The 19,804-nt window shown below is 55.6% G+C and overlaps 1 protein-coding gene across 1 annotated transcript in view; it reads left to right on the top strand.

Annotated features, from left to right (window-relative positions):
- The window catches only part of ADGRA2 (adhesion G protein-coupled receptor A2), a 115,321-nt gene that overhangs the window by 75,358 nt on the left and 20,159 nt on the right, over nucleotides 1–19,804 (top strand). Inside the window, exons 3-8 of the mRNA XM_054017431.1 lie at nucleotides 13,065–13,136; nucleotides 13,517–13,588; nucleotides 16,222–16,293; nucleotides 16,771–16,934; nucleotides 17,280–17,493; nucleotides 18,152–18,316. Of these exons, the coding sequence (XP_053873406.1) occupies nucleotides 13,065–13,136; nucleotides 13,517–13,588; nucleotides 16,222–16,293; nucleotides 16,771–16,934; nucleotides 17,280–17,493; nucleotides 18,152–18,316 (759 nt within the window). The remainder of the gene's footprint in view (nucleotides 1–13,064; nucleotides 13,137–13,516; nucleotides 13,589–16,221; nucleotides 16,294–16,770; nucleotides 16,935–17,279; nucleotides 17,494–18,151; nucleotides 18,317–19,804) is intronic.

Below are 19,804 nucleotides of genomic sequence, written 5' to 3'. Positions count from 1 at the left end.
GCTCTCCACACTGTCCTTGCCCCAAAGAGCCTGTCATCTGCAGAGAAAAGACAGGCAAAGAGTGGGAAGGGAGTCAGAGGCACCGAGAAGGGAAGTGATTTGGCCAAGGTCACCCAGCAGATCAGTGGCAGAACTGGGAACACAGCCCAGGTCTCCTGAGTCCCCATTCAGTGCCCTGCCCGCTGAACCTCACTGCCTGGGGGAGGGAAAGGGTCTGTCTGCTGACCCCAAAGATGGGCTGGGTGCTCGGTCAGAGTGAGGGCTTCTGAGGGGCAGGAGATGCTTTGAGGCACTGCCTGCACCATGGGGGATTCCTAGGGGGCAGAATGGGTGCAGAGTCTGGCCCCAGTAATACAGCACGTAGAGGTGTACGCAGTGCCCAGCATGTGGAGAAAACGTTTCTCAGTGCATGCTGGGAGGAGGTGACAATGTCTCTGAAGCAGCAGCATTGGGGCACCCCTGCCCAGACCAGGGGATTTTCCCAGCCCGTCCGCGGGGCTAGGTGGGATGCACCAGATGCGTCACTAGCACAGGTCCAGAGCTGTCCTGGCTGAAGAACTTCCCGACCTCTCCGGAGGGCAGCTTGATGTTGCCGAGGGAGTCATGCGGAGGTTTTTCGGCTGCTCTCTGCTGGGCAGCCAGTGGCCGCAGGCTGGGTGTCCCCCTTCCCCCCCCTCGCTGGGAAGAGCGTGTTTGTGCTGGCCCCGGGTCAGTGGGGCTCGCAGTCCAGTTTACTCGAGTGAACTCTCCAGGCATGAGGTCAGTTGTAATGGAAATAAAGCATCATTTTCTCCCTGGCTGTGTCTCCGGGCCTGAGAGCAGAGATGTGTCTCCACTCGGGGGCCCTGCCAGGTAAAGTCTGGAGGCAGAGGGACATTTGTAAACTGTGGCGGGCAGGAGTTTAATGGAAGATGCAGTCAAATGGAAATTGGTTCAACGCATTAAAGATAAACTATGTGGGCAGGTTTGGGTTCCAGGGACCAACAAAATGCATGTCCTTCCACCTGGAGGGAGGCCCGTGTCTGCATGGGCCATGGAGGTACACAGCAGTGCATGGCTTGGCCTATGCTCCATCTCTTTTCCTCTGCAACAGGGTAGCTGCTTCAAACTGGAATTTGAATTTGAATTGAATTGAACTGGAATCCTCTAGGAATTTCTCCCCTCTCCAGCCTGGTGGTAGTAACAAGAGACTCATGAATCTCTATCGTGCCCTCCATCCCAAAACAAGCTACGGAAACTCACACACACGATGGGGGCGGGGGAGAGAAGGATCCCGTATCCAGCTGAAACTGCGGAGGAGGTTTCATAGGTAGGATGGAATTACCCGAATTGGTGGCTTGGCCAGTGCTCTGGATTCAGTGTAGAAGGTGGCAAAGCTGTGTGGAATGTTTCTGATACTCCCTTTGGGCCTTGAGACTTGGGGTGGTGAGAGAGCTGCCGGGGAGAGGAGAGGGAGCAGCAAGCGAAGGCTGAGCCCTGTGGACTATAACGTGTTAAATACATTGCAGGCGAGTGGCTGCCGCGGCTCCTGCCCCTGGGTACAGAGAGACTGCAGAGCTGCAGGATTCTCATGGGACATAAATTATGCAATTATAGGAAATGTGACCCCTCAGCTAAGGTTACGCAGAGAGGGCTCAGGGCAGGAAATGGGACCCCTGGTGCAGATGGGACAGCCCCCTCTCCCTGCAACTGTGGCAAACAGATTTGGTACAAATGGGTGGCCAACAGCTTCATGTTACTTGAAGGGCCCAGGCCCATCTCACTCCAAGGGCAGTGGGGGGTGTCTGAGGGGTGCAGCATGGCTCTGAGTGCTAGGCTAAGGGGCTAGCCTGGTAGTGTTCTCCAGGGAGCATATAGAAGGCCCCAGTTTAAGAGCACAGGGACTAAGCTGTTTCCTTCTGTTGACATTCTCTGGCTCAGAAAGACATTCCCTTCTCCGAGACCATGTGTGTGTGGGGAACACGCCAGAGAAGGCTCCCTGGTGGGAAGGAGGCGTCAAAGGGCTGTGACGTTGGGTACATCACTTATGGCCTGTTTTTCAACTCTAAAACAACAAAGAGTCCTTGTGGCACCTTAGAGACTAACTAATTTATTTGGGCATAAGCTTTCATGGGCTAGAACCCACTTCATCAGATACATGGAGTGAAAAATACAGTAGCAGGTATAAATACACAGCACATGAAAAAATGGGAGTTGCCATATCAAGTTGGGGGGTCAATGCTAACGAGACAATTCAATTAAGGTGCAAGTGGCCTATTCTTAACAGTTGACAAGAAGGGGTGAATACCAAAGGGGGAAAAATCAGTTTTGTACTGCTAATGAGGCCAGTGGAATCAAGGTGGCCCATTTCAAACAGTTGACAAGAAGGTGTGAGTATCAACAGGGGGAAATTAGTTTTTGTAGTGACCCATCCAGTCCCAGTCTTTATTCAGGCCTAATTTGATGGTGTCCAGTTTGCAAATTAATTCCAGTTCTGCAGTTTCTCGTTGGAGTCTGTTTTTGAAGTTTTTTTGTGGAAGAATTGCCACTTTTAGGTCTGTTATTGAGTGACCAGGGAGACTGAAGTGTTCTCCGACTGGTTTTTGAATGTTATGATTCCTGATGTCAGATTTGTGTCCATTTATCCTTTTGCGTAGAGACTGTCCAGTTTGGCCAATGTACATGGCAGAGGGGCATTGCCGGCACATGATGGCATATATCACATTGGTAGATGTGCAGGTGAACGAGCCCCTGATGGTGTGCCTGATGTGGTTAGATCCTATGATGGTTCCCTTTTCAACTCTGTTCAGTATGTTGGATTCAGAGTTCTTTTGAAAATCTGAACACAAGAATCACAACGGGATTGGTGGGGTGCTGGGCAGTTTTGAAACTCTAGCCTGGACTTGGAGCTGAGCCCTATTCTGGCCCTTAATTGCCCCGTGCCTCAGTTTCCCACTTTATAGATGGGAAGTAGTGATACCTGCCCAGTTTTGAGTAAAGCTCTTTCCAGCTAAGTGTTGTTACTGAGTATCCCCTAGCTCAAGCACATGACAGTTTTTAAAAGGATAATTTAAAGGAGGGACTTTGCACAAAAATGCAGGTGGGTTCTCCCAGGGTGGCTTTACCTTTGCTGTCCTCTTTAGCGCTGTGTGGATGGAGCAGGCCGCGCTGCAGCCAAGCACATTGGATGGGCTGGGGTGTGCGTCTCTCCCATCGAGTTGTCTAAGCAGAGAGTGGGGAGGAGAAGCAGTAGTTTCTGAGCAGGGAAGAGCCCAGGGCTAGAGAGCAAAGAGAAATCTAAAAGCCAAGGGTTCGTAACAGGCTGCAGAACCATAACCGACCCCAGGCCGCTCCAAGGACTCTTTGAAGCAGGGTTTAATGGAAAAGCAACCTCGGGGGCTTAGGGAACTGACCCAAGCATCACCTCCCCTATCCAATGTCTGCCTCTGCCAGGCTGGGTTCCTGGGGGATGGCCTATGGCTAACAAATCAGTCCCCATGTGTAAAAGCGAAGGGGGCTGAATTGTCGATGTGGCTCTGCAGATACAGGCAGAGACGTGGATTGCTGCCACCACGCATGGAATGGAATATGCTGAAACTCCATGGTGGCTGCACTGCTGATTCAATCTGACACTGTTAGAGCAGGACCTACCCTGATCCCACCAAACCCTGGGTGTGCTTGGATCTGGATCCAGCCTTGCTCCTCCAGCTTATCTCCCCCCTCATGGGAACGTCCCTGAATGGGCCATGCTAGCCCTGCTCCAGGATTGTGGAGAGTGCCTCCCATGTCCAGGAGGAAGGGTGCCCATCCTAGACAGTCTTACATCACTTCCATGACAGCACCGTGGCCTGCCCGTTAGGTTTTGCAGTTCTTTCAAATCCACAAGCACCAGGCTCATTAATTCCCAACAAACCGGGCTCTGCAGCACTGTTAGTGTGCATGGGGCCGTGGGTTGCTGCTCCTGCCTCTTGGGGTTTCTCACTCACTCCAGGGGCAGCCTCGGCATTTGCATTGTGCTGCCCGGACTCTGTGGGTTTCACGGAGTAGGACAAGCAGCATGGAATGGAGCCCCATGTGCTCCCAGCAGGGCCGGATTCACTTTTTGTGGGCCTGGCGCCAAACATATTTGTGGGCCCCCATTGGGGAAATAGGACATGTGATGGGGGGCGGTCCGCAAAGCGAGGGGCCGGTTGGGGGCAATGAGATGCAGCGCAGCAGGAGTGGCCCCACTCAGCCCAGCACAAGGGCACTGTTTACAAACCCCGAACTGTTAGATGCACACTGGCCCACCCAGCCCTGCGCTGCCAGGGTGCCCCTTCCACACTGCCCCCCTGCCCAGTGCCCTGCCCTTATGCCCAGCGCCCCTTCACCCAGAGACCCCCCCCAAAGATCCCTATGCCCAGCACCCCCAGCCTAAAGACCCCTTCCGCTGACCTCCCACCACAACTGCACAGCACCCGGCACACCATACCCCCCTGCCCAGCTCCCCCACCCACAGATCCCCTACTGGACAGTCCCACCATCATAGCTGTACAGCGCCCCATATTCCTGAGGGAATTCTGCATCAAATTCTGTGCATAATATTTTAAAATTCTGAAATTTTTTATAATAAATAAATGTGGAAGCTCCACAACGTACTGGGGAGCAAAGGCCACTGACTGCATGGAGGTGGGAGAATACCCTGCAGCCTCCCCCACCCCCCTGGGATAGGGACTTGGCAGTGAGACTGATCCTGACCCTGACACAGCACAAGGGCCAGGCCTGCCACAGAAACACCCTGGGGCCCTGCCCCTTTTGCGCCAGGCACACCAGATGTGGGCAGGGAGGCTCAGCCCGGCAGCAGGATCCAAGTGCAGAAGGACTTAGTGGGGGGTATCCAGATGGGGGTAAGAGGGTTCTGTGGGGGGGGGTAAGAGGTTTCTGGGGGGGGGTAAGAGGGTTCTGTGAGGGGCAGTCTGGGTGCAGGCAGCTCAGTGCGGGATCTGGATGCACAGGGAGGTGCCAGGTGCAGGGGCAATGGGAGTCTGCAGGGGGGACCAAGTGAAAGTGGTTGGAGCTCAGGGGGAGGGGGGGGGAGTCTGGGTGCAGGGGAGGTGGGGTTGTTGTGCTTAAAGTAGTGCACAGGATCTTTTCAGGGGGAATAAGGCAAACGCTACATTCATTGGTAATACATGCATCAATCAACACTGTATCATATGCATATGATCTATATTACACTCATGCACTCACATACACACACACAAACACACTCTGTCTTGTTGTTACCAACTAGTTGCTCCCCTTAACTTCACTGGCCAGATGAGTTAGATAGGGGAGGGGTGGAGCCGGGCTTCTGCCGATCCGGATCGATGCTCCGACGTTGACAAGACGAGACCCAGGGTCCTCTGCAAGACACCTCACATTTATAGCAGCTTCCCTCTCATGCAAATCTGTACCAGATTCAAAATCTGTGTCCGTTGGTCCTTTGTGCTGCTTCCTTCTGGGTGTTGTCCCAAAGCTGTTCAAAGAAGGTGTTTCCAAAAGAAGGTGCTTGCTTCTAACCCCCCTCCGAGGCCGTCAATATGTCTCCTCCTTCTTTAGTGAGCCCACTTGACAAGTTTTATTGTCCTTGGGTCTGGCTTCCATCCCCTCTCCAACTAGCTGTCTGGAGGTGCCTGCCTTCCACGCCTTGCTCATTCACACCTCATTCATTCAACACTAGGGTTACCATACGTCCGGATTTTCCCGGACATGTCCGGCTTTTGGGCGCTCAAATCCCCGTCCGGGGGGAAATCCCCCAAAAGCCGGGCATGTCCGGGAAAATCGGGAGGGAGGGCTGAGCCGGGGTCGCGGGGCCGGGCGCGCGGTGCCGGGCCGGGAGCCGGGCCGGGAGCCGGGCCGCCGGGGGTGTGCGCTGGGCAGCGGGGTCGGGCAGCCGGGGGGTGCGTTGGGCCGCGGAGCCGGGGGGTCGGGCCGGGAGCCGGGCCGCCGGGGGGGTGCGCTGGGCCGCGGGGGTCCGGGAGCCGGGGGGTCGGGCCGGGAGCCGGGCCGCCGGGGGGGTGCGTTGGGCCGCGGAGCCGGGAGCCGGGGGGGGTGCGTTGGGCCGCGGGGCCGGGAGCCGGGGGGTCGGGCCGGGAGCCGGGCCGCCGGGGGGGTGCGCTGGGCCGCGGGGCCGGGCCGCCGGGGGGGTGCGCTGGGCCGCCGGAGCCGGGGGGTGTGCTGGGCCGCCGGGGGCCGGCCGGCAGTGCTGGGCGGGCCGGGGGTGGTCGGCCGGGGGCCAGGGCCGGCACTCCAGGGCCCGAGCCGACCCAGGCTGGAGCCGCCGGGGGGGCCAGCCTGGGCCGCACCTCCTCCCCCCACACCCCCCCTTACCTGCCCAGGCTTCCCGCGAATCAAATGTTCGCGGGAAGCAGGGGAGGGGGCGGAGACTTTGGGGAGGGGCGGAGTTGGGGAGGGGGAGGGGGCGGGGCTGGGGACGGGGCCAGGGCCCCGTGGAGTGTCCTCCTTTTGGAGGCACAAAATATGGTAACCCTATTCAACACGGCAATTGATTAAGGAGGGGCGGGGGGGGGGGATCTTATTCTACTCCTAGCAAAAAGACATTTTTCTTCTACTTTAACTATCCTTAGGGACTATAACGTTATACCAAGGCTTAACACAAAGTTTTCTATAAGTTTTTCTACATAGGGATCTGATACAAAGTTCCTATATCAAAGGACTTGATACAAAGTTGTATGAAAATAGCTTAATACAGGGTTATATGAAGAGGCATAATACAAAGTCATATGAAAGTTAGAGGTTATATATGGATAGGCTTAATACAAGGTTATATGAAAGTTACGTGAAGATGCTAAATACAGAGATTTATCTACAGGGTTCATTTGGGTGGGGGTGTAGGTGGTTGGGGCTCACTGGGGAGGGTGTCTGGGGGGGCTCATCGGGGTGGTACAGATGCAGGAGAGGTGGGGCTGGTCAGGGTGAAGGTTTGATGGGCCTGCTTAACAGGGGAGCCCCAGCTGCTGCCAAGGGGATCTACATGCTGGGCCCCCATTTCCCCTATCCCAGGAATCGGCAACCTTCAGCACGCAGCCCACCAGGGTAAGCCTGGCGGTCCGGGCTGGTTTGTTTACTTGCCGCTTCCGCAGGTTCGGCCGATCGCGGCTCCCACTGGCCGTGGTTTGCCGCTCCAGGCCAATGGGGAGCTGCGAGAAGCCACGGCCAGCACATCCCTTGTCCTGCAGCCCCCCATTTGCCTGGAGCGGCGAACTGCAGCCAGTGGGAGCTGCAATTGGCCGAACCTGCGGACGCGGCAAGTGAACAAACCGGCCCGGCCCGCCAGAGGGCTTACCCTGGCGGGCTGCGGGCCAAAGGTTGCTGATCCCTGCCCTATCCCCTTCTCTTCCCCACCCCATGCCCCTTCCCCACCACTCCATCTCCTCCCCATCCCAACCCCTTCCTTCCCCACTGCCTGTCCTCCTGCCCTCGCTTCCCCTATCCCCTTCTCTTCCCCATCCCATGTCCTTTCTCCACCACTCCATCTCCTCCCCATCCCACCCCCTTCCTTCCCCATTGCCTCTGTCCCCCTGCCCTGCCTGCCCCACCATGGGCACTCACTGTTGTACAAGATGAAGGATGGCTCCCAGCACATAGAAGGGAGCTCAACCAGCACTAGGACCCAGAAGGTGGTGTGTGTCAAGCTGCAAAGTCCCCGGCAAAGTCAGCCTGGCTGTGCAGCTCTGCAGTCAGAGTAGGTATGCTCCTTCCAACCACCCCCCAGACCCCACCCCGCCTCTTGGCTGCCTCCTCTCCCCAGGTGAGCGTGGTGGGCCCTCCCTCCTGCCCGCAAACAGCTGATCGAAGCAGCTGATTGGGGCGGGGAGGGGGCGCGGAGGGAAGGGAGCAAGCTGTGAGAAGAGGCAGGGGAGGGGAGCTTGGCTGCCCTACTGCAGCAGGAGCCTCGGTGCCAGGAGCACCAAGCTTCTGCCCCCCGCAGGAGAGAGCGGGGGGGCAGAGAAGAGTGGCCCTGGCTGGGGCCCCCCTGGAGTGTGGGCCCGGCACCATGGCAAATCCGCTATTGGCTCCTAGCGACACCACGCGCCATGTCTTGGGATGTGACAAACCGTCAGCTCGTCCTGGGATGCACACCTGTATGGAAGGACGCCCTGGACTGTTTTACACGTGGGGACACCGAACATGCACGCATGGCCTGCTCGGCCAGTGAGGGGCTGGTGGGCAGACCCTTGTCTGCTGCCTCCTCTGCAGAGAGTCTGCAAGTGCTCGTTAGCACAGAGCGAGGCCCTGGCATTTTCCTCTCCTTCCAACCAGCAGGGAGCTGTAACAGTTTCCAACCTCGCTCCCTGTTCCCTTTTGAGAGATAATTAGAGAGAGATTGAATTGAAAAATTTATTAGAGCATAAGCTTTCGTGGACTACAGCCCACTTCTTCGGATGCATATAGAATGGAACATATAATGAGGAGATATATATACACACATACAGAGAGCATAAACAGGTGGGAGTTGTCTTACCAACTCTGAGAGGCCAATTAATTAAGAGAAAGAAAAAAAAAAAAAAAAAAAAAAAAAAAACTTTTGAAGTGATAATCAAGCTAGCCGAGTACAGACAGTGTGATAAGAAGTGTGAGAGTACTTACAAGGGGAGATAGAGTCAATGTTTGTAATGGCTCAGCCATTCCCAGTCCTTATTCAAACCGGAGTTGATTGTGTCTAGTTTGCATATCAATTCTAGCTCTGCAGTCTCTCTTTGGAGTCTGTTTTTGAAGTTTTTCTGTTGTAATATAGCCACCCGCAGGTCTGTCACTGAGTGACCAGACAGGTTAAAGTGTTCTCCCACTGGTTTTTGAGTATTTTGATTCCTGATGTCAGATTTGTGTCCATTAATTCTTTTGCGTAGAGACTGTCCGGTTTGGCCAATGTACATGGCAGAGGGGCATTGCTGGCACATGATGGCATATATCACATTGGTAGATGTGCAGGTGAACGAGCCTTCTTTTTGCGGATACAGACTAACACGGCTGTTACTCTGAAACTTGTCATTATGCAAGGCACTGCATTTAGCCGTATGGAATGGAAATCCATCAACCTCATGAAAAAACTCGTACAGATACAGACAGACATCATCTTCCTTTCCAAATGCAAGCAGATGGACATCATACCAAAAGGACTAAAGGTAAAAAATCCATTACAATCTACATATCACACAGACTATGCTGAGAGACTGTGTCACACACTCTCAAAGAAACTGCGAAACCACCTGATCAGCATCCTATACAGCAAACAGGGAAAGATTAAGAATGAGCTCTCAGAACTGGATACTCTCATAAGAAACCAACCTTCCACACAAACTTCCTCATGGATAGACTTTACAAAAACTAGGCAAGCCATTTACAAGACAAACTTTGCCTCTCTACAAAGGAAAAAGGACACTAAACTATCTAAACTGCTACATGCCACAAGCAGCCACAACAGTAGTTCCCTTAACCCACCCAGCAATATTGTTAATCTATCCAGCTATACTCTTAGCCCAGCAGAAGAGTCTGTCCTATCTCGGGGCCTCTCCTTTTGTCCCTCCAGACCCATGAATATGATACAGTTCTGCGGTGACCTAGAATCCTACTTTCGACGTCTCCGACTCAAAGAATATTTCCAACATACCTCTGAACAGCATACTAACCCACAGAATCCTCCCTACCAGCACTACAAAAAAAAGGATTCTGCATGGACTCCTCCGGACGGTCGAAACAACAGACTGGATTTCTACATAGATTGCTTCCGTCGACGTGCAAAGGCTGAAATTGTGGAAAAGCAACATCACTTGCCACATAACCTCAGCCATGCTGAACACAACGCCATCTACAGCCTCAGAAACAACCCTGACATCATAATCAAAAAGGCTGACAAAGGAGGTGCTGTCGTCATCATGAATAAATTGGAATATGACCAGGAGGCTGCTAGACAGCTCTCTAACACCACATTCTACAGGCCATTATCCTCTGATCCCACTGAGGATTACCTAAAGAAACTACACCATCTGCTAAAAAAACTCCCTGACAAAGCACAGGAACAAATCCGTACAGACACATGCCTAGAACCCCGACCAGGGGTATTCTATTTGCTACCCAAGATCCATAAACCTGGATATCCTGGACGCCCCATCATCTCAGGCATTGGCACCCTAACATCAGGCTTGTCTGGTTATGTAGACTCTGTCCTAAGACCCTACGCTACCAGCACTCCCAGCTATCTTCGAGACACCACTGACTTCCTGAGGAAACTACAATCCATCGGTGATCTTCCAGAAAACACCATCCTGGCCACTATGGACGTAGAAGCCCTCTACACCAATATTCCACACAAAGATGGACTACAAGCTATCAGGAACAGTATCCCTGATAATGTCACAGCTAACCTGGTGGCTGAACTTTGTGATTTTGTCCTCACCCACAACTATTTCACATTTGGGGACAATATATACCTTCAAGTCAGCGGCACTGCTATGGGTACCCGCATGGCCCCACAATATGCCAACATTTTTATGGCTGACTTAGAACAACGCTTCCTTAGCTCTCGTCCCCTAACGCCCCTACTCTATTTGCGCTACATTGATGACATCTTCATCATCTGGACCCATGGAAAAGAAGCCCTTGAGGAATTTCACCATGATTTCAATAATTTCCATCCCACCATCAACCTCAGCCTAGATCAATCCACACAAGCGGTCCATTTCCTGGACACTACTGTGCTAATAAGCGATGGTCACATCAATACCACCCTATACCGGAAACCTACTGACCGCTACACTTACCTACATGCCTCCAGCTTCCATCCAGGACACACCACACGATCCATTGTCTACAGCCAAGCTCTAAGATATAACCGCATTTGCTCCAATCCCTCGGATAGAGACAAGCACCTACAAGATCTCTATCAAGCATTCTTAAAACTACAATACCCACCTGCTGAAGTGAAAAAACAGATTGACAGAGCCAGACGAGTACCCAGAAGTCACCTCCTACAAGACAGGCCCAACAAAGAAAATAACAGAACACCACTAGCTGTCACCTTCAGCCCCCAACTAAAACCTCTCCAGCGCATCATCAGAGATCTACAACCTATCCTGAAAGATGATCCTTTACTCTCACAGTTCTTGGGAGACAGACCTGTCCTCGCTTACAGACAACCCCCCAACCTAAAGCAAATACTCACCAGCAATCACACATCACTGAACAAAACCACTAACCCAGGAACCTATCCTTGTAACAAACCCCGATGCCAACTCTGTCCACATATCTATTCAAGTGACATCATCATAGGACCTAATCACATCAGCCATACCATCAGGGGCTCGTTCACCTGCACATCTACCAATGTGATATATGCCATCATGTGCCAGCAATGCCCCTCTGCCATGTACATTGGCCAAACCGGACAGTCTCTACGCAAAAGAATTAATGGACACAAATCTGACATCAGGAATCAAAATACTCAAAAAACAGTGGGAGAACACTTTAACCTGTCTGGTCACTCAGTGACAGACCTGCGGGTGGCTATATTACAACAGAAAAACTTCAAAAACAGACTCCAAAGAGAGACTGCAGAGCTAGAATTGATATGCAAACTAGACACAATCAACTCCGGTTTGAATAAGGACTGGGAATGGCTGAGCCATTACAAACATTGAATCTATCTCCCCTTGTAAGTACTCTCACACTTCTTATCACACTGTCTGTACTCGGCTAGCTTGATTATCACTTCAAAAGTTTTTTTTTTTTTTTTTTTTCTTTCTCTTAATTAATTGGCCTCTCAGAGTTGGTAAGACAACTCCCACCTGTTTATGCTCTCTGTATGTGTGTATATATATCTCCTCATTATATGTTCCATTCTATATGCATCCGAAGAAGTGGGCTGTAGTCCACGAAAGCTTATGCTCTAATAAATTTGTTAGTCTCTAAGGTGCCACAAGTACTCCTGTTCTTCTTTTTGCGGATACAGACTAACACGGCTGTTACTCTGAAAATTGAATTGAAAGCTGCTAATGAGGTTCCTGCCCAGCACTTTGCAGCCCTGGCAACTCCTGGCTCTGATTGGCTGGGGAATCTAAACCCGCAGCAGGGACAACAATAGGGTCCCTTTCTGCTGCCCGTCCATGCAGGATCTCAAAGCACTTTCCCCCCACGTGGCTGTGTTCCCAAGAGGTTTATGTGCCCTGCCAGGCTGGTTATCCTGCCTGGCTAGCGCGGTGCAGCCGTTGTGAAGGGCGTGCAGGCTCCTGCTCCCTTGGAAAGCAGTGCTGTGAAGTGGAGCCGCGAGGATCCTGACACCCGTACTGGATAATGGGGCTGGCTGTAGAAAAAGGCACCAGAGGAGTCCAGGTCAAGGTTATTTCAACCCTATCGTCTCTCTCAGACCTGTTCATCCAGCATGGCCCGAGATCCGCCTGGGCCCTGGGGTTCCTTCTGCCCCCTCCCGGAGGGAATGTCCTTGCCAACTCCTCCCCTCCAGCCAGGCCACTTGCTGATCAAGATACGTGCTTGGCTGCTGGGAGTGGCAAGGGGTCTCCGGCAGGCGCCGCTGTACTGCCCTCATTCCGGATATTCCCGCGTGAATCGAGCTAGGGTGGAGGGGGTGCCAGTCCAGTTCCTCACGGACAGGCGCCCGCCTCAGAAGCGGTGCCACCACACAGGGCACTGATGTCCCAGCCCCATTTTTCAGCAGCCTGGGAAGTCTCTGGAAGTTCTTTTCCCATCATAGAGAAGGTGAATGGATGAAGCCATTGCTGGCATCAGCGCATCATCTTACTACCCTTGGGCAAGTGGAGGAGGAGGCCCCTCCAGGCAGCCCAGCCTTGGGCTGTGGCATTCGCTAGGCGTACCAGGTGTTTGCCAGCTGGTGCCATGGCTGCCTGTCCAAGGGACCTTCCAGCGCTGTTTGCACCAGGTCTGGGCTCCCCTGAGCTGGGTCGACACCACCTGGGGGGAGTGATCTGCCAGGAGCACTGTGCTAGGCTGCTCTGCCCCCCACCAGGATATGGAGCCTCCTGCTGGCCACTGGCTTCCTTTCTATCTATTTTCTCTCTCTCTTTCTCCAGGGACCTCAAGAACAACTTGATCAGCACGATCCAGCCCGGCGCGTTCCTGGGCCTCTTGGAGCTGAAGCGCCTGTAAGTGGCCCGGGCCCCTGGTTCACTCTTCTGGGAGAGTCGAGTCTGCCGCTGGCTCGTGGGCAGGGGCCGGTGCACAGACCAGACCCCCTCCACACAGGGTCCCCTCTCTGCGCCCCCAACCTGGGCTTTGAAACAGCCCGACTCCAGGAGCTACCTGTCCTGCTGCTTCGCCCCACACACCAGGCAGGTGCTGAGCTCCTCCAGCAGTGGGCGCACTCACAGCAGCTGCCCCGCTCTCAGCAGTGCCTGAATCCTGTCAGTTGGTTCGTTTATACAGCGCTGCTCCAAGCAGCACCAGAGGCTCCCCCCAGCAAGGCACAGCCGGCACCGGCTTCCAGCGCTCACACAGCTCTTATGTCCCTTCTGCTTGTTTCCAGAGACATCTCCAACAACCGCATCGGCTGCCTCAGCGCCAGTGTCTTCCAGGGACTCGCCAACCTCCTCCGGCTGTAAGTACCCAGGAGGGCCCGTGGGAGGGATGTGGCACTGACGGGGGGCTCCCTGAAGGGCACCTGCCCGCAGGCACAGCGCTGGCCAGGGGCTTTCGGCTGTTGCGGAGCAGGACCCCCACATTTGCTCTGCCGGTCTTGCCCTTATTCCCCTTCCCACCCGGCAGCAGCACCCTCTTCTCTGCTAGCGAGGGATGGAGCAAAGGCTAGCCTTTCCTGCCGCTCCATCTCGCTACCACCGGCCCTTAGCCTGGGACAGCCTGGCCCCCACCAGCCAGAGCCTAGCAATAGACACACTCCAACTCCTGAGTCCCCTGAGCGTCCCCCGGCCATGTCCAGCCCCTCTTCCACTGGGCACTCACCAAATTACCAGCCCTGCTGTTCCCAGCTTACCGGTTACAGCTCGGCGTCACACTCTGCACTTAGGTTGTTTACAGAGGGATCCTGTACAAGTTTATTTAATGAGGAGCAGAGATGCTGATGAGAGAAAACGGGATGTTGAAAACAAAGGGTTACACATATACGCTAAAAGCATCACATGCCTGCGAGAACCTAAACTTAGCTGATAGGATGTTGTTATGCCAGAAGAGGAAACGCTCACTTGACATCCTTCCAGCGTGTAACAGGCAGACTTGGCTGGGAGCTTCTGTTCGTGAAGTAAGCCCACTGCTTACTTCCTAGGCGATGCTACCAGGGTGTCCCCGTGCAACCCCGGAGAGATTAAAACAACCCTCTGATTTTTGTTCTGGAATTGGGCGCCCTCCCGAGGTTCCTCCCTGTAGATGTGCAATCTCCCATTGGTTTCTGAATTGCGATTAGCTGGTGGCTCAGGAGGCAGAAGGGGATCCATTGGGAAGTATACAGTGCATCTGACCCAGCTGATAGATAAGCACCTCCTGCTCGTCAGGAAGGACCATGGGTCACCTCCCAGTGCCCTGCTTTAACTCTCAGCCTTATGAACGTCATTTCCAGGATAGGTCCGTAACTCCGTAGCTGTTAATGTCCCCTTATCCTTTTGCCATGGCTGTGGTGGCCAGTGTGTTACTGGCTCTCTGTAGAGACCTCACATGCCCCCTTCAGTGAATTTTTGTGCACATAACTGACCCAGAGATCCCTAAAAAACTCTGTGCACCCTCTACGCCCTCAGGGTCACAGGGACACTAGCCCACCCAGGGTGCTGTCATCTCTGATCTTCAGCCTCTCTTGGATTTAGACACGTGGGCGGGAGTCTGGATTGTGGGGAAGAAAGGAGGAGAGAGACCCCTGTCCCTCAGCCAGCCACTCCTTGGCCGCTCCCAGCCTCCCCCCGCAGCCTGCCCAGCCGCCTGCTTGCCCAGTGGCTCCATTAGCTCTCCGGGTCCCAAGCACAGAGTGGCTTAGCTCCTGGGGGCAGACGCTTCAGAGCAGCTCCTGCCGGAGAATGCGTGTGACGATGGCTGAATGGTCTGTCTGCCAGGCGAAGGTAGCGCTCAGCGCGGAGCTCATTAAAGGCCCTTGCTGCTCAGCCTGTCGTATGGGCTCCTCTGTCCCCACCTGTCTGGGGAGCTCATTAAGTGCAGCTTGGGGATTGTGTGCATTCTTGATCAAAGTGAGCTTTAAAACCCCAAGACACAGCGGCAAGCGGGGCCGGGCCTCTTGTTTTCGCTTTTCTCCATAAAAGCAGGCCAGGGAGGGGGGCTAAGCCGGAGAACAAAAGCTGAGCGGGACTGAAATGGCTGGAGAGATTCTGGGGGGAATTGGATTAAAGCAAAAAGCAAACTTCTGCCCTGAGTTTTCAGTGTGCATCTCTGTATAATCCGTGATGCTAGCGTGTTGAGAGAGTTTGTAAAGTGAGAGGGAGTAACTGAGCCCCAGGACTCCTGGGTTCTCATCCCAGCACCTGAGGACTGGGCGTCAAGACTCCTGGCCTTACATTTTCCAAAGTGACTAGTGATTTTTGGGGTCCACATGAGACCTAAAGGGCCCTGGTTTTCAGAGGGCAGATACTCAGCACTTCCGGCATGTCAGGCCCTTTTAAAATGTGTCTCATCGGACCCCCAGAACACTTGTGACGAGGTAGGCCCTTGGGTTCTATTTCTGGGCCTGCCTCAGACAGTGTCCCCACTCTGTGCCTCAGTTTCCCATCTGTAACATGGGGATAATGGTGGTCGCCCCCTCACAGAGGGAGTAGCAAGGTGAGGCTGAATGATGGTTTGAGGTGGTCGGGCTCCATACAGGGTGAGCTGGGGCGAATTACACAGGAGATGATCTGTGGAGTGTTCTGGCTCTATGGAACTCAGGGTGTTTATTGTGTCTGGTAGCCCTCAATGGGCCAGGTGCCGTATGAACACAGCTCCCTGTCCCTGCACCAAAAGCTCTCTTTAAGGTCCCAGTTCAGCAGCCTTAGCAGTTGAGGCAAAAGCTGTCACATGCTCCCTGGAGCCAGGAGCTTTCCCGCCCCGGAGTGGGGTGTGGGGGAGGCAGAAGTGTGGGGAGAGCAGGTTTTGCAGTCTCTGGAAATACCCATTCCCTGCCCTGGCTCTGCGCCGGGAGATGTTTGCACTGGAACTTGGCTTGGTGCGTTTGCCCAGCAGGTCAGAGCGCGTCAGCCAAACCTCTGTCACCTCCAGCCCGGTTCTTGTCTCCTCTCACAGGAATGTGTCAGGGAATATTTTCTCCAGCCTCCAGCCCGGTGTCTTTGACGAGCTGCCATCTCTGAAAGTCGTGTGAGTATTTCGCTGGGAGGAAAGGGCGCGTCGCAAGGCCCCCCTCACCAGGGAGAGTCGCCCTGGCCAGCAGGGAGCTGAGCGAGAGATGTGCACGGAGCCCTGCAGGGACCAGGCTCACATCCAGTGCCCTGCAGACGAGGTGTGCTCACACGTGTGTGCTCTGGCAGTTACACGTGTGTGCAGACTGGCACGGGGACAGCAGTATGCGTAGCTGCCCATATCCTGCCGCGATGGGTACACCCTCTGTGTGCTGCTCCGGTGACGCTCCGGCCTCCTGCAGTGAGCGTCGGGGGGGACAGGCCTCCCCTTCGAGGTCTCGTGCTGTTACCTGTCCCAGCACGGACCCCGGTGGCCAGCAGTCCCCAGCCACTGAAGCATGGAGGTCCTGGCAGCGGCTGGGCTCACTCTGCCGAAACCCGTCTCTGTGGGGCCTCTGCCCTCCCTGACTCCAGCCCTTGGGTTTGCCTCTTCCAGTGACTTTGCCACCGAGTACCTGACATGCGACTGCAACCTGCGTTGGATGCTGCCCTGGTCCAGGAACCGCTCGGCTCAGATCTCCGACAAGACGCTGTGCATCTACCCCAGCCCCCTGCATGCCAAGCCGCTGAGGAGCGTCAGGGAGAGCCAGCTGCAGTGTGGTGAGGCAGCCTGGCCTTGAGCAGCACTCCCAGAGGGCAGGGGGTGGGCAGCGTGGAGTTTCTGAGGGCCAGCCCCTAAGCCGTCCGTCAGGCCTCTGATTACCAAGGCCCTGGATAACCCCCTCAGCTCACTGCGGGCCTAGTGCCAGCCGGGCTGGTGGTTTCTGTGGCGTGGATTCCAGTCTGGCTAGGGATGGGACCGAGACCGCCTCCAGCCTGTGGATCATGACCCACAGGGGCCTCCGGTCATGACCGACCTAGGTGGGCTGGGCACCGCCGGAGGGGGCTCCCTGCCCTGCCGGGGAATGAGGTGGCTCACCCAGGTATCTCGGCCCTTTCCCACAGTGGGCGCTCCGGAGCTGCACACCCACCACCTGATCCCTTCGCTGCGGCAGGTGGTGTTCCAAGGCGACCGCTTGCCCTTCCAGTGCACAGCCACCTACCTGGACAGCAGCACCCGCATCCTGTGGTACCACAACCGGATGCTGGTGGAGGGGGACGAGCAGACTGGCATCATCCTGGAGGAGAGTCTCATCCATGACTGCACCTTCATCACCAGGTACGGCGCGGGCTCCATCCTGCCCGGGGTGCTGGCCTGGGCGCTGGGCAGCGAGTCATAGGCACTGGGGGCTCTGTGGTGCAGCCAGTGTACCAAGCTGCTCTGGGCAGGGGCCTGGTTCCCAAAGGCTCAGCTCAGCCCTGGCCATGGGTCGCTCTGGACCTTGACAGCTCCTGCTGAAACTGAGCCCACAGGAGCTGGGATTCCGGACTAAGCCTCACCTGGGGTGTGGGCTGGGATCCCAGTGCCTAACTCCCCTAGGTTCCTTTATAAATCCCAGCTGGGATTTTTATTTATGGGCTAAATGGCCACATTTTCTTGTCAGCTGCCACGTCCTCCCCAGAGGTGGCTGCCTTGTGGTGGCATTTGAAATGATCCCCGGGCCTCGGTTTGTGACCCCACCCCAAAGGAAAGGGACTGCAGGAAAGCGCTGGGTGAGCCCTGGGGAGGTGTCTCGCCAGTGGGTTAGCAGTGGGTACGGATGCAGACACGCCTCTGCCTGTCGCTTGATGGGGCCTAGGGCAGTGCCAGGCGTGTCAGTGAGCGCCGCTGCCCCTCAGGCCGGGGGAGGAGAGATGCTATGTGTTCTCCTCTTGTGGCCTCCTGGCTTCTCAGATGTGAGCGTTTGCCTTGTCCCTCCCCGTCCGTCCCCCCCCAGCGAGCTCATCCTCTCCAACATCCACGTCTCTGCCAACGGCGAGTGGGAATGTGCCGTCTCCACCTCCCAGGGCAACGTCAGCAAGAAGGTGGAGATCGTGGTGCTGGAGACGTCGGCCTCGTACTGCCCGGCCGAGAGGGTCACCAACAACCGTGGGGACTTCAGGTCAGAACTGGGACTGCCGCGCCCCGACGCCCACCCTCCAGCGGCACCTCCTGGTCGCTGCCCCACACCCACTGCCCAGTTACCCGTGGAGGAAAGGGCCTGGGGTAGGAGTGGCCTCTTCACGTTTCCTGCTGGGATCGGTGTGTGGTGAGCGCCCCCAGCAGGGCACCGTGTTGCTGGCACAAGGGGCACTGGGTTTCCCTGTGGGGATGCTGAGGGTACTGGGTTGCTGGGCCAGCTGCAGTGTAGCGGAGTCCCCTTCGCCAGCTGCCCCTACAACCCTGGGGGCATCAGAGGAGTTCCCTCCTCCTTCCTCCATCGGAATGAAGAGTTCGGCTGCCTGGGAGGATCGGAGGGCATGGGGGAAAGAGGGAAGCACACGGTTTGCCCTGTGAGCCCAGTCCCCGGGTCCCTCCAGCCCAGCCTCCAACACGTGGTGCTTCTGAGAGGGGTGGAAAGCTGCACCGTGGGGTGGGGTGTGGCTGGAGATCCCTCCTGATTGATAGTTGTTGTCTGTTTGCAGAGTCCCCCAGCGCCTCTAACTCCAGACAGAGCGTGGGAGGCGGGGGGCCAGGCGGCAGCGCAGCAGGCGTGGGGGTGTCAGGGCTTTTCCGCTGGCTTCCCCACTCCTCGGGCTGCAAGCGCAGGGCGGGTGCTGAGACTCAGTCCCGCAGGTGACCCAGTGTCTGGCAGTGATTAGGCAGCCATTGATAGGGAGGCTTCTTTGAAAGGCTTCCCGTGCTGGCAGCGCAGACGGGCTCCAGAAGCAGAGGTGTTGGAATTTCTCTGGCAAGAGACGAAAGGCTTTGGGAGCCCACTGTAACCTCGGTGGGGCCTTCATGGAATATAAATTACTGGTACAGTAAATATGGCTTAAATTAGCAGGACCCCCCGCACGCCCCGCCCCCTCCCTTCCACTCCGTTCTGAGCAGGATATGGAATTAGATAGCTGGGGAAATCAGCGTTCTGCCGTGGGAACTCCCCTGCAGGCCTCTGGCACCCGGAGCTGGGCTGTGTGGAGGACACCCAGCACAGAGGGGCTTGGGGGGTTTACTTGCTGGCAGAGGGTTGGGGGAATACGGGTGTGTATGAAGAGGGTGTAGGGGGAATACGGGTGTGTGTGAAGAGGGTGTAGGGGGATGAAGGCTGCCAGGGAGTGATACAGGGCAACTGGAGACCTGTGGGGATATAGGCGGGCTTGGGGGAGGGGCACAGGGGCTGCTGGGGGGTGTACAGGGTGGCTTGGGGCCTGAGAGCGAAATGGGCTGCGGTGGGGGGGTACCGGGATTGGAAGGAGTGGGGATATGGGCTGCCAGAGGGATGCAGAGGAGGCCGGTGCCCATGGGGGTATACAGGGGGTACAAGGGCAGCAGGCTACCAAGGGGTGGGGAGGATTTGGGGGTCCAGTGGCATTACCAGGCTGTGAGAGCTGCTAGACAGGTGGGGTCCATCCTGCTGAGGGTAGAGGGGCACGGGCAGGGCGGTGTC

Source organism: Malaclemys terrapin, chromosome 2 (assembly GCF_027887155.1).
Source record: "Malaclemys terrapin pileata isolate rMalTer1 chromosome 2, rMalTer1.hap1, whole genome shotgun sequence".
NCBI classification, from domain to species: domain Eukaryota; kingdom Metazoa; phylum Chordata; order Testudines; family Emydidae; genus Malaclemys; species Malaclemys terrapin.
Note: the sequence above shows the minus strand (reverse complement) of the source record. Positions and strands in the feature narration are given on the sequence as shown.